At 53.6% G+C, this 14,533-nt stretch overlaps 1 protein-coding gene across 4 annotated transcripts in view; it reads left to right on the plus strand.

The window, feature by feature from the left end:
- SPATA20 (spermatogenesis associated 20) overlaps positions 1–13,995 on the plus strand; it is a 36,331-nt gene extending 22,336 nt beyond the window's left edge. For 2 of the 4 annotated variants that reach the window (XM_032785132.2, XM_032785135.2), the window contains one exon: positions 2–1,369. In XM_032785132.2, the coding sequence (XP_032641023.1) occupies positions 2–74 (73 nt within the window). In that variant the 3' untranslated portion in view covers positions 75–1,369. Of the gene's footprint in view, position 1; positions 1,370–12,201 lie in introns of those variants that run through there. The other 2 variants (XM_032785133.2, XM_032785134.2) reach the window with 2 other exon arrangements.
- The last annotated feature ends 538 nt before the right edge of the window (positions 13,996–14,533 follow it).

Genomic DNA, 14,533 nt, shown 5'->3' on the forward strand with positions numbered 1-14,533 from the left:
GGGGTGCCCTACTTTCCCCACATGCCCTCCAGATGCTGTGCCTTGTTTATCAGCTTGAGAGGCAAGGAGCATGAATATCGCTCCCCGGGCGCCTCTCCTGACACAGAGAAATGGCTGCAGAGGCTCTTTCTGTCAGCCCGTTCCTGGGAAATGAATTGTTACAATGCAGCATGTGTGTTTACATGGGGCTCCCAGAGAGAGACACTTGTTCCAGGGCGGACGTACCCGGCCCAGCTGTCAGCACTGAATTGCACATGTATCTAGGTTTCTGAACTCAGCAACACAACTTCGGCCTGGAAGTGCACCATCATCTTTGCTCTCAGCCCCACGCCCTCAACTGGAACCCTGCAAACTCCCTCAGAAACTCCTCTGATCCCTCAGTTCCAGTGTCAAGAACTCCCCGCTTCCCCCCAAGCCTAATGTCCTCTTCCAGCCATTCGAATCCCCATATCTCTCTTAGATCCTCCCTCAGCCCCAGCCCCCGAGACCAAGATCCATGCATCCACTCTAAGGTCCAGGAGTTACCATGAGCCCAATGCTGCCCCCATTTTCCTCACCCCCAAGTGCCTTGTGCTGTCCATGTTATGGGCTGAGGGCAGCCAGCTCTGCGCGGAGCAGTTGCCTTGGACAGGGGGTTTGTCATTTACCCGCATGTTGGATGCAATCCCTTTAGATGTTAAACAAGCCCCTGGCGCGTGGCTGTTCCTTGCAGTTAGCAGTGACTGTATTTTAAGGCATTTCCCTGTGGAGGGTGAGCATGAGGTGTAACATCTTCCCATCGTTCACCTCATGTTCTGCTCTCCCAGTGGAACGGAAATGATTTGTCACTCCTGATTAGGGCTGTGTGGCTCTGTCGGCCCCGGCGTGGCTGGGAAGGAGCACCGAGCACCCTGGCTGGGGCCCTGGAGGAGCCGCAGTGTTGCTGCCTGGGGATGGGAGTGGAGCTGTCGGATTGCTGTAGAAGAGGCAGAAATCCCTCCAAACAGCATGACAGCTGGACCCCGTGGCAGCTGTCACATTCAGCTGGCAGTGTCTCTGCCCCTTTGATTGACAGCTTGCTTACTTGGTAACATGTCAATCTGAACGAAACAGGGCAGAAGAAAAGGGATGGGGTCAGTGCCAAAGGAGAAGAAAGTTTGTAGCTGTGAACAGCTGGACTGGGTTCATCTCTGACAGCAGCAGTTCAGAGCCCTACTGCCAGGAGTCACACGCCCAACCAGATGCTGGAGCGCTAGTGCCAGGAGTCGCATGCCCAGCCACACACCAGAGCACTAGTGCCAGGAATCACACGCCCAGCTGCACACCAGAGCACTAGTGCCAGGAGTCACACGCCCAGCTGGATGCCAGAGCGCTAGTGCCAGGAGTCGCATAGCAGCCACACGCTGGAGCACTAGTGCCAGGAGTCACACGCCCAGCTGCATGCCGGAGCACTAGTGCCAGGAGTCACACGCCCAGCTGGATGCCAGAGCACTAGTGCCAGGAGTCGCACGCCCAGCCGCACGCCGGAGCACTAGTGCCAGGAGTCACACGCCCAGCTGCACGCCGGAGCACTAGTGCCAGGAGTCACACGCCCAGCTGGATGCCAGAGCACTAGTGCCAGGAGTCGCACACCCAGCCGCACGCCGGAGCACTAGTGCCAGGAGTCACACGCCCAGCTGCACGCCGGAGCACTAGTGCCAGGAGTCACACGCCCAGCTGCACGCCGGAGCACTAGTGCCGGGAGTCACACGCCCAGCCACACGCCGGAGCACTAGTGCCGGGAGTCACACGCTGGAGCACTAGTGCCAGGAGTCACATGCCCAGCTGGATGCCAGAGTGCTAGTGCCAGGAGTCGCACACCAGAGCAGTAGTGCCAGGAGTCGCATGCCCAGCCCCACTACTGTGCACTAGTGCCAGGTGTTGCACACCCAGCTACATGCCTGAGCAGGAGTCAAACACCCAGCCGCACGCCAGAGCGTGCACAGGATATGGGGAGGTGTTATGAAGGGAACGTGGCTCCTGGTTGCCCAGAGCCTGTTCTTCTCCTGCTGGCTCCAGCATCTCTCTGGTGCTGGCTTCATGACAGGCTGTCCTGTCCCATGGCTCCAGTGTGCCCTGGACCAGCCCTTGTTCTGCTTGCGGGGTCTCTTTCCATTCCAGCTTTATTCCTCCCCCTCTCCCTTGGAAGGATTAAAGCCAGTGACCCACTTTGCTGGAATTGAACGTACTGTGTTGGCAGAGGGAGGCTGAGTCCTCTGGTGCCACTGTTAATAAATTACTCCCTGTTCAACAGCTGTGCCAGCCTTTGTTCTCTGCAACCTGAGCAGGTTCTGCAAGGGGGACTTGGACGACAAATTGACCGGGGAGCACGAGCAAATCAAATGGCAAGGAAATTCACTTCCTTTCTAGCTGTTCAATTCAATTGCTTCCAACTGCAGCATGGAGCTTTGGAAGCCAAAGCCCAGCTGTTTGAGACATTCACTCTAGCACTGCAGAGATAGGTGAGGGAATATCTCTTACTCCTCTTGGTACAGGGCGATAGAAGCTCCCTAAAAGTGAGAGGACCACCTGTGCCTGAACTATGGCCCCACCTGCCCTACCCCCTTTCCTCTATGGCCCCACTCCTTGCCCAGGGCCCCACCGCATACCCCCCCTTCCCTCTGAGGCCTCGCAGCATGTCACCCCTTCCCTCTGAGGCCCGGCCTCCACGCCGCCCCTTCTCCCCAAGGTTCTGCTCCCATGCCGCCTCTTCCCCCCAAGACTCTGGCCCTCGCTCACTCCTCTCCACCCGTTCCAGTGCCCCTGCCTCTTGGGTTTGCCTTCCCCACAATACCAGGCAGGAAAGAGCAGGAGGAACTTTGGTCTCTTGAATGGGTTTCACGTCAGAGCCTGGACTTGCGGAGATAGTTAAAATACCAAAGTGTGGGCTCCTTGGCAACCGCCCGAGCATTCCATGTTTGGCCTAGTCACTGGGGTTGTAAAAAGATTGTGGGATTGGGAGCAGGGTAAGAAACCACAGCTGGTTTTTGGCTGATGAGTGGAGGAAGGTTGAGAATTTTTTGCCCAATTGTTTGTCGGCCACAACTATTAGTGCGTGAAGAACCCAGCAGCCATCTCTGTTTTTAGGAGATCAGTTAGCAGAACCAGAGCAGGTGCCCTCCACCGATCCTTTAACAACAGCTGTTGCGCTTGTGCTTCTGTTGATCTCCTAGGGCCTTCCCTTTTCCTGCCTTATAGAAAGGAGCCTGAGCAGGGTTGGATTTGGGTTATCCTCTTTGTGATTCCATCCGACTCCGGTCCTGCCGATGGGTATTGAATGAAACTACACGCTAGTGTTCTGTTGCATGGTTCCCATTTGGGTCCTAGTGACAATTGTGGCGCTAAAAGACTCCTTCCCTATCCCTCTAAATAAATGTTGCCTCTGACATGATGTGTTATTTCCCTGTTGTTACATCACATCCCAGTCTCTAAAATCACTTTGCAGAATTCAGGAAGAAATAACTTGCTTTGGAGTCTTTCCATGTGTCTATAAAAGATTCCAGTAAAAAGAGCAGAGAAGCCCTGGAGACTGACTGACTGATAAACCAGAGATAAGGACGGCCTCAGCAGAGAGGGCTGTGCTTTGAAATGAACTTTCAGTGCTTTTTAGAACAGCAAGGTATGAGTTGCTAGTTCCTGAGCACAGTCAGTGAAGAGAACAATGGCATTGCTGAGATGCAAGCAGAGGAATGGGCAGCAGCCTTGTTTCACTCAAGATATAAACAGTGACATGTAGGAGAACACACAGGAAATGACAACAGACTGTTGAACAGGAAGCGAACTGTGACATCATCAGGATGGGGCGCTGACTTGTCGATCACGTCATTCGTAGCACTATGCAGAGGACGGAAACTCTGTTTCAGGAGGATTACAAGATTTTGAAATTTGGTTTAAGTTCTACTCAGAACAAAATGCAGAAATTTCAGAATTCTCCAGGAAGAAAAGCTTCATTTCAGATCAGTCGAAACGTTTTGTTTCTATTTCTATTTGAATTTCATAAATCTCTAATAAAATTAAAAAATCAAAAAATTTGGAAGCAAAAAGTTGTTCCTGGGTAAATAATCAAAACTCTTTGTTTTGAGAACACCGAAACAGGATTCTTTGATGTTGGCAGAACTTTTTTCCCAGATTTGTCTCCACAATGAAATTTCTATGAAATCAACATGATTTTATGAAGTGTTTTGATTTTGATGGAACTTCATTTTCCAATAGAAAATGATTCTGTCCAAGATCTTCTGACTGCCAAGACTGTAACAGGATTCAAAAAAGAACTAGATAAGTTCATGGAGGATAGGTCCATCAATGGCTGTTAGCCAGCAAGGGCAGAGATGGTGTCCCTTGCACAGGGGTCCCCAATGTGGTGCCCGTGGGTGCCATGGCGCCCGCTGGGGCATCTGTGTGCACCTGCCTACTGGCCGCCGGACAAGCAGACGCCCAAATGCTGCCGAGAAGTGGCAACATCAAGAAGCCTCTTGATGACGCTGCTTTTTGGCAGCATTTCGGCGGCGATGCTTCTTGACGTTGTCACTTCTCTGTGGCATTTTGGTGGCTACTTGTCCGGTGGCCACAGTCCTCGGTCCATCGCCCACCACACGTAAAAGGTTGGGGACCACTGCCCCAGCGTCTGTTTGCCAGAAGCTGGGAATGGACGACGGGATGGATCTCTTACGATTAACTGTTCTGTTCATTCTCCCTGAAGCACCTGGCATTGGCCACTGTCAGAAGACAGGATACTGGGCTAGATGGACCTTGGGTCTGATCCAGTCTGGTTATTCTTATTAGTTGGGGATGCTAGAGGGACTCTTGTCAGTTTTCCATAGGGATGGGCCTAAACCAGAATCCTGGATTCCAACCCGCCTGAAGCTTGGAAAAATTTCGATCAGAACATCTCAAGTTACACAGACCAGGGTCCATGAAGGACTCTCAGTGCTGGTGTCTTCAGCAAGCAAGGTACCGTCCCCTGCTCAGCCTATCTATAATGGACAGGATGTCAGAGGCCTGCACCCGTCCTAGGCTGAAAGATCCTGTCTCATCCACAAGTAATTGACGCTGACAAGGAGACAGAGCTGCTGAACACAAGCACCGCTTGGATTGTCATACTAGGGCTTATCTGGTGCCATGCTGCCCCCTCACATTTTGATAAAACAGGGCTGAGAGCAGAAGAATTGGAGCTGAAGTCTCTTGTGACTTGCCAGCTTGGGGCTGCGGCCAGAGCAGGAGCCAGGCATGGTGTCTCTGCTGCCACTGGAGGGAGAGAAGCAGCTCTGTCTTTGCTGCAGCTGAGAGGTTAAGTGCCGAGGAAACTCCAGGCAGGAGCCTGAAGAAAGATGCCTCCATGCTGCTGGGTCCCATGGATGTGATAGGGTTTGCTGCTCCTGGGGCTTTTGACACACTGTGCTACTGAAAGGTGCCAGACTGTCAGCCCTAGGGCTGGCGTCTTCTGACTGTGCCCAGAATTGGCAGTGCAGGCAGCAGCAGTCCAAGCTCCCCCACGCCATCCTGCCCATGTGCCTCTGGTGTGATCTGCAGAAACCCACCTCTGAGGACAAGAGAAATGCTGCTAACTCAGTCTCCATGGCCCCCGTGGGTCCCGGGTCACCACAGGAACTGGACTGAGACCATCAACTCATTTCCCAGCCACTTCCAGTCATTACCAGCTGGGGCTGGGTTCAGCAGAATGACTTGGCAGTGAAAGGCTCTGAGATGTTTAATGATGGGATGTTATACTGGCTGCAGGTTGCAGTCTCAAGGGGCTGGTCTCTCCCTTGCCCACTAGAAGGGGACAGAGCCCCAAGTTACACTTGCACCTCAGGCTGCCTCTGGCCCCCGTGCAAACACTACCAAGGGGTGCAGTCCATGCCCACTTTGCACCAGTGTCCGTGCCTGCCCCAAGTGCAGGGCAAGGAGAACCAGCCCCAGGAGAGTTCCTGCAGGGAGGATTGAGCTAGTCCAGGGTACAGGCTTGCCATGAAGTGGGAGCAGAGTCCCAGATTCATCCAGGGAGTGGGCTGGAGGGCTCCATTCTCCCCAGGGCAAGCAGGGAGCATGAGCCCCGTGGAACCCCACTGGGGAGCATGGTCAAGTATGGGGAGGGCAAATCCAGAAGGGCTGGAGCTGGGGCACCAGCACGGCTTCCCCCTGGGATCCCTGGATGTGCCGGGCAGCACTGCTGTCTGCTTCCCGCCCTCTGTGCGGAGCCCGTTATGCGTCTTGGCAGTTAACTGGCACTTTTTCCCCATCTAAAGGAGAGGAGGGGCAAAGCCTTCCAGCCACATTGTTCAGTATTTGGACACGCTCAGACCCCAGACCCCAGACCAACTTTCCTGTCCAATGAGACGTGTGGCAGCCTGGGCCCAAACTGCCTTTTCCCCTCTCAGCAGGAGCACTGCTAGCTTTTTTGGCGCCCTGGGTGGCAGAAGGTCCTGCCCCCGAAATACTGCCGATGGCTGGGGCAGTCGAAGATCTGGCTGCTGCAGTCGCTGCCCCCAAATGTTAGCGCCCTACTAATGGGTTGCGCCAGCCCTGCCCCTCAGAAGGCCGCTCGCCCAGAACTCATCACAGGCGCCTCCGCCCTTTTTGGGTCCCCTCCCCCCCACTCTCCATTTCTCCACCCCTCTCTTGCTCTGAAGACGGCAGAGCTCTGGGGAGCAGCTGTGTCCGGAGTTTAAGAGACATCAGTATGACGCCCCCGCCCACCCACCCGTTGGTGGCAGGCTGCTGGGGGCTAGGCTCGGCTGCATTGATGTAATTATCTAGGTCGTTCCAGTAATTAGTTCCTTGCAAACATCACAGCGAAATGCTTGCCATAGTGAAAAAACAGCATTGAGATTGAGAGAGCTGGTGAATTTACATCGGCTACCAGTGTTGGGGGGTGGGGGGGAACACCTGGGGCAAGGAAGCAGCCATTGCTCTGTGAGGAGGGTGTTCATTTAACCCTTTGCTGTGCTGAGGTGGGGTAGCAGGGACCCACGTCTGGAATGTCAAGCCTGTCATTTTATATGGTAACATTTCAGGGCAAGGTGCATGATAACCAGGGGTTAACAGCGATAGCATCCTTCGTTTATCTAGCATCCTTCATCCCATCTTTAGACACTTCACCAACTGATGGAAGAAGGGGGGCCTGAAGGCTCACTTCTCCTTCCCTCCAAAGTGCAGCCTACTCTGGGGCAGAGCACGGCATCTCTTTAGCAGCCATCAGCAATGCTACCTGGCAGCTTGGGAACAAGAAGTGAAGCAGAAAACTATACAACTTAGCCTATGGTTACACTGGAGAGTTTACAGCTTACACCTCTTGGTTGTAGTGAGCCGGGAGTCATGCACCCTGTTCCTGACCTGCTGCTGATTTACTGGGCAGGTCATTTCCCTGCTTTGTGACTCAGTGTACCCCCCGGAGAATGTGGGTCCTTTACCCATTATGACACTTGCTCTTAGAGTCACCTCCACTCTTGTAACACGCATTGAGCTAAAAGGAAGCTGCATCTGTGCAGTTCTTGCCGTCACTCTTCCAAGGGTCCGTGCATTCAGTAGGCCAGGGGGTCTCGGGCTGCCCCATGTGGTTGTGTGGCTAGTACTGTGCTCCCTGAAAGGGGTGGAGGAGCCCTTCATTGAAATCTCTTCTGACTGTGAAGGTGGACTAGGCTTGTGGGGCTCTTGCTGATTGGCTAGAAATGGGGAGTCCAGCTTTCACCTGTGAGCTGCAGCCCTCCTTGCACTGACCCTCTGAGAACATGCCTTGGATTCCCCACTGCTCTATGCCAGCAGGGGCTGGTACACTGGGGAGGAAAGAGACGTTGGTGTCTTTTCCTCCTAATCTTGCCCAGTGCTAGGAGCCGATGGCAGTGTCCTGACAGTGGCAGGTAGATTTCAGTCACTGCCAGAGGCATGGCATAGGCCGGGGCCTGAGCCTGCTCCTGGGTTAATTCCCTAGCCTGCTAATGGCCTGCAGGGTAATTATGAAGGATTTCATTATCTCCTCTTCCATGGAGCGTGAGCGCACCAGCCCTGCTTTGTCCTGGTCCAGCCAGAGGACCTCAGGGAGGCTGCAAGAAAATGAATAATGAATATCAGATTGGATATGAATTGGTAATTAATCACTCCTGGAATTAATTCCAGACAAAGCCAGTGGGGCACTGGGGGGAGGCAGGAGGGGGTTGGGAGAGAAAGGATGCCCATCCTGCGCTGGAGCCAGAGACGGGAGGGGGCCCTGCCAGCCAGGGAGGGGGCAGCAAGCTCCAGGCACCTGTGGAGGAGATGGGAGCAAGCTGAATGGAAAGCGCTCGGGGAGAGAGATATGGTCCGTAAGAGGGCAGCAGTGGCTGCTGTGTGAAGAGGGGGCCTGCTACCCAAATGGAGGGGAATGGGGCTGGACAGCTGTTGGGGTGAGGGTGGGAGTTTGGGACATGTCAGAGAGGACAGTAGGGGAAGGCTAGCTGGGTCTGTGCGGTGCAGGCTGAGGCCTGGCTGGGAGGAATCCAGGGCAAGCCCAGGGCTTTAGCAGAGGAGCTAAGAGAGGTCTGTGGGTCGCAGCGTTTGAAGTAGGCTCAGTGCGATGTGGGTGGGGCTGTTTTGGAGGGGTGCAGCGTGTGTCAGTGGGTGGGATTTTTGCCTGCCTCTGGTGTGCAAGGGGTGCAAGGTAGGTGGTGGTTGGGGTGGGGAGCTGACGTGTTGTGTGGAAGCGCAAGTTGGGGTGATGTGTGCAGTGTTTGCTGCTCTAGGGTGTTGTATGTGAGTGCCGGGGAGCATTGGTATGATCTGTGCTGTGCTTGCTGCATTAGGGTGTGAGGGTTGTGTCAGTGGTTGTGTGTGTGTGTGTGTGTTTAAGAACAGATGTGATCCGTGATGGAGGTTTGGGTGTGCTGTTGCTGGGGAGTGTGTGTATGTTTAGGGATTAGTGGTGGGATCGGTGTGATGGTTGTGGTGTGATGTGTATGGTTGTATTGGTGTGTGTCTGTGCCGAGGGATGTGGGTATGATCTCTGTGGTGGTTGCTGGGTTAGAGTGGGAGGAGTGTTGGTGTCAGGTGTGTGTCTGTTCTCAGGGGTGTGGGTATGATCTGTGTGGTGGTTGCTGAGTTAGGGTGGGAGGCGTGTGTTGGTGTTAGGAGTGTGTCGGCACTGAGGGGCGTGGGTGTGATCTGTGCGGTGGTTGCTGGGTTAGGGCGATAGACGTGTGTTGGTGTCAGGAGTGTATCTACGCTCGGGGTGTGGGTGTGATCTGTGCGGTGGTTGCTGGGTTAGGGCGATAGGCATGTGTTGGTGTCAGGAGTGTATCTATGCTGAATCCCGGGGTGCTGGGATTAGGCGCCTGCTGGGCAGACAGTGCAGGAACGTGGCCCTTTGCTGGCATTGGAGAACAGGCTGGCTGGGGAAAACATACATCCTTCCGCCCCCTGGCAGCAGGTGCTGGCCCACAGCAAATGAGCGGGTGAGTGACAGCAGAGTCAGGGCATTGCGTGAGAGCGCACGCTCTGGTGGGGAAGGATGATCAGCATTTTGGCTTGAAAATTGTCCAGGTGCCATGTGAACCATGATGAAGGCTACAATTTTGTCATGGAGGTTGTGGAAGTCATGGAATCTGTGACTGCTAGGGACCTCCGTGACTTCAGCCCCCCACTGGTAGGAGCTGCAGGGTCCCCCGCCGCCCCTGATGGCTGGGAACTGTGCGGTACCCCTGCTGCCTGGGGCAGTGGGGCCCCCTGAGCCACTGCGGGCTGTGGGGGTACCCTGCAGCTCCCAGCAGCCACAGGCAGCAAGGCAGTGGGAGGATGCTGCTGCTCTGAGCCATAGGTGGTGGGGGACCCTGGAACTCCGGGCCCCCATGGGCATTGGGGGCCCCCACAGCTCCCCATTTTGTCACACATATTTTTATTGAAAGTCAGGGACGGGTCTTTATTGCCTGTGACCTGTCCATGACTTTTACTTAAAATATCCGTGACAAAGGCTTAGCTTTAGCCACGAGCCACCAGTGGCAGGGTTGTTGGACGGCTTGACAGCCTCCCAGTGTCATTGCATCCTGCACCAGGATTTCTCTGCCCTGAGTCCCCTGGCTTCGTCCCCCTCTGTCTGGCATGCTGGAAGATTTGTCTCCCTCTCTGGGCTCCGTAGGTGGTGTCAGGGGAAAGGGAGTCAGTGCTGGACAAGCAGCCACTGGCCTGAGAGGCTTATTTAGCGTCCGCCCCACTTAGGAAATCGGCTCCTTGTCGAGTGTCGCAGGGATCTGAGGGGAGCGTTATTTCTCAGGCCGGCTTGGGTCTGTCGGCTCTGACTCCTGCCCGCAGGAAGCTGGCATGGCTTAAAAGAGGTTAATGCCGTTTGAGCTCAATTAGAGAAGCGAGTTTGAAGCCTGCTGGGCAGCGGGGGTGTTGCCGGCAGTGCTGTTATCACAGTTTGTTTGTCGAGTGAACAGGACTTGGGTGGGTTTGCGGCAGAGTTAGTCACTGCCCCAGCACACGGCCCAGCACCACGATGGGCCCTGTGCGGCTGCTCCCGACAGCGAGGGGTTGTGCAACTACACATACAAATAAGCCCCCCCCCCCCCGCGCCACTGTACGTGGTGCCCCCAGGCGGTACCCCTCATTGCATGTCAGCGCTCCCTTGCACAACACCCCTCACTGCACACACAGCCCTAGGCACTACTGCCCCCAGCATGCCAACCCTGCCCAGGCACCCACACAGAGAGCACACTGAGCCCCCAGGCGGCACCCCTCCCCACACACTGAGCCCCCAGGCGGTACCCCTCCCTGCACACCAACCCCCCAGGCACCACCTCTTCCCGCACACCGAGCCCCCAGGTGGTACCTCTCCCACACACCAAGCCCCCAGGCACCACCCCTCCCCACACACCGAGTCCCCAGGCGGTACCTCTCCCCACACACCAAGCCCCCAGGCGGTACCCCTTCCCACACACCAAGCCCCCAGGCGGTACCCCTTCCCGCACACCGAGTCCCCAGGCGGTACCCGTCCCCGCACACCGAGCCCACAGGCGGTACTCCTCCCTGCACACCGAGCCCACAGGCGGTACCCCTCCCTGCACCCTGAGCCCACAGGCGGTACCCCTCCCTGCACACCGAGCCTACAGGCAGTACCCCTTACTGCATGCCAGCTCCCATCACTGCACACTGAACCTCTCATGTGATACTCAGCAGTGCATGCCGAGCCCTCCTCAGGCCCCACCTGTCACCACACCCTCCACCGAACCCTGAGCCCTTTCAGTATACCAGCAGGGTGGCTTGAGTGGGGGTTGGAGGGATCAGCACCTTCCAGGGTGGAGCCCTAAATTACCACAGAAACAATGAGAGGAGAGTGACCTGCATTGAGAAGCTCTGGCCATATGCTCCGATGCTCGCTCTGGTCAGGAGGGTGCTGTACGTTTCTGTTGCTAAGCGGGAAAAACGGGCATTAAGGCCTCAGGGGAGACATGAACAAAGAGAGGAGAGGTAGCAGGCTGGGTCAGGCAGGATATGCCATGTATGGGGGGTGGCTAGAAATGGGGGCAGTTAGTGGTCCCACATTCTTCTGGCAGCATGGGTTGGTCTGTAGGGCCCAGGTCTCTCTGAAATAGAAGCATAGGACTGGAAGGGACCACAAGAGTCATGTAGTCTAACCCCCTTCCAAGCTGCAGGCTTTGTTGTGTCTAAACCACCTAAGACAGGCGGCTCTCCAGCCTCCTTTTGAAAACCTCCAGTGAAGGTGTTTCTGTGACCTCCCTAGGCAGTCTGTGCCCTGGCCTCCTGTTCTTACAGTTGGGAAGTTTTCCCTGAGATTTAATCTCAATCTGCTGTGCTGGAGTTTGAACCCATCGCCTCTTGTCCTGCCCCCTGTGGCAAGAGAGAACAACTTTTCTCCATCTTTTTGATGGCAACCTTTCAAGTAGCTGGCATGCCCACCCCATCTCCTCTCTTCCAAACTAAACATACCCAGTCCCTTCAGCCTTCGAAGAAGTCAGTAAATAGCAGCAGTGAAGGGTGTGGGGATGTGATCAAAGGGGCTGTGCTCAGTGAGACATACCCTAAGATCTGTATCTGGTTCTCTTTGTCTTCTGTCCTCTCCTCTCCTAGCATGTATAGGCGTGCTAGGATGCAGTCAGCACTGGCACTTCCCGCGGTGGGCCAGGGAGGCTGACCGAATCTTGACTGTGTTCTTCCTCTCATTCCATCCCTGACCCTCTCTGTCTCCGTGTATCCCAGGTGCTGATGCTGGCGGACGGGGACAGCACTGGATTCCTGTACCACCACTTGCCCTTCCTCTCCTCCCTGGAGAGGAAAGACGGAAAAGCCACTGCTTATCTCTGTGAAAACTTTGCCTGCTCCCTGCCCGTCACCTCCTCCCAGGAGCTGCGCAGGCTGCTGCTGCTATGAGCTGTCACCCCGTGGCCTCGCCATGCACCCTGCTGTCTCCGCGAAGGTGAAAGAAAATAGACTAACGAGAAAGCCGCGGTGACTGTGCACGGACACAGCGCAGAACTCTGCAATAAAATCACCTTTTGCCCAAGCCGCCTGCCGGATTGTTCTTAGTGAAACTGACAAGCAGTCTCAGCCATCCATCCCTGCTGGCTCCCCGGCACGCACCCGTGAGCAGCTCTGTCTTCGGAGATGGTTTTAGCCCTTGGGTTTCTGTTGTAGCAGTGTCCTTTCTCCTCCTCATCAGGAAGACTCACACACCACGGTTCTCAAGAGCACTGCCCTTTGGGGGCAGATTATGTTCCCAGCCTTCAAATTCCCAGGGACAGGTGCAGTCAGTTCTAATCTGAACCATGCAGTTGAGTCACATATGAAGAGTCCACATGCAGTGGAATCTAATCATAACAGTGTCCAATCAGATCGCTCCTTTTCTTATTAGGTTTTGCAGCACCCCGGGAGGTGGCATTGTCCCTGTTTATGGAAACTGAGGCACTGCGAGATTCATCTGCCCAGGTTACATAGGAAGAGCCAGGAATTGAACCCAGGAGTCCTGACTTCCCATCCCCCTACTTCAATGTTTCTCAACTGATGGATTGCGATCCCTGGGAGTGGAGTGGGTGTTGTGTAAGGCAATCCAGGGTGCTGGAAGGAGGCACTGGAAACTTTATTACAAATGAAAACAAAGAAAGTCTCACTCCCTGCACAGCCTCCCCTTTCAATGTCAAGGATTCTCTGTCAGCCTCTCCAAACACACACGCACAAATCAATTAAACAGGCTTATTAGCACTAGTAGCATGAATACCTTTTTACTCATACTTTGATTGTAAATGCAAGGACGGTCCCAACAATTTTTTACTTTAAATAAGGATCTGCCCACTGAAAAGGCTGCGAAGCAGTGCCCTCCTCTAGCCAGTGTCAAAGGCAATGCAGAGGAGTGTCTAGCTGTGAACAGTCATGTGCAGCAGTGGCTAATTCCAGTGAGCCACAGGCAGTGTGGTCTAATTCAGGGCTCCCTAAACTTTTTTCCCTGTGGCCCCCTGTGCAGCTGCAATAGACACTGCGGCCTGCTATTAACAACTAGGGTCATTAGTAATTGTAATTATTACATACAACTAAATAAAGAATTCCCATGTTTCCTTTTCATTTTAATGTACACAGTTGTAAAGCTAGAAATCCCTAGCAATATGTACGCGAGGACAAGCTTGAAGGTCTTTGAAACCAAACAGTTCTAGTAAAGCTACACTTTAAAAAAACATATTGAGAGCAAAATGTGGTGTTGAAAGAGGGCAAACAATGTGGAACTGTACCATGTGGAAAACTGAACAATAAGCAACACAACCATGTTAACAGAATTGTTAAAAAACAGTTTTGTTGATTTTTAAACTTTGAACCCTATATTGTGTTTTCAATATTTTTTAGTGTAAAATCTGATTTTAGTGTTGTATAAGTAAAGACTGAACCGGACTCTCCTCTAATTAGGAAAAAAATCAAATATTGTACATAAAAATGTAAAATAACAGTTCTATAACACACCAAGGTAACAGGTACTCAACCTGTCCGGTAAAAGAGAATCCAATCTTCCAGCATGCGTCATCGTATTTTCTTATCACTTCACTTTTTTTGGTTGGCTCATTTTGTGTCACTGTAGATGGTCCAGGACTTTCATCATCATCTCCACCAGCTCATTCTTCTTGCTTCTGAAAAATAAATCCAGCCAGGTCAGATAGAAATACTGCTTGCCATTTTTTACAGTTGTAAGCAGCGGACTGTGTGGACATTGCTCGGTTATCTTGCAGTGAAATGCATCATTGTATTCGTGAGAATTAAGCTGGACATATTGCAGCTTGGGTTTTTATAAATAACTAAAGTTTTTTCTATACTCTGTCCAGCATATATGGCTCAAAACATTTCACTGCTATAGCTTTTACTCAAATGATGCACATGGAGTTAAAGATTTACTAAGAGCTTGACTGGAGACTACAGTTACACTGTCAGACCATGTGGGACTGTGCCGCAGCCCTCAGTTTGGGAACCCTGGGTCTAATTCGCTGTGTCATGGGGCATTTACTCATGTGCAGTGGGGTCTTTAAGAGTCAGTGGTGCAACCTGCAGTGGCTGC

This window comes from Chelonoidis abingdonii, chromosome 13 (assembly GCF_003597395.2).
Source record: "Chelonoidis abingdonii isolate Lonesome George chromosome 13, CheloAbing_2.0, whole genome shotgun sequence".
NCBI classification, from domain to species: domain Eukaryota; kingdom Metazoa; phylum Chordata; order Testudines; family Testudinidae; genus Chelonoidis; species Chelonoidis abingdonii.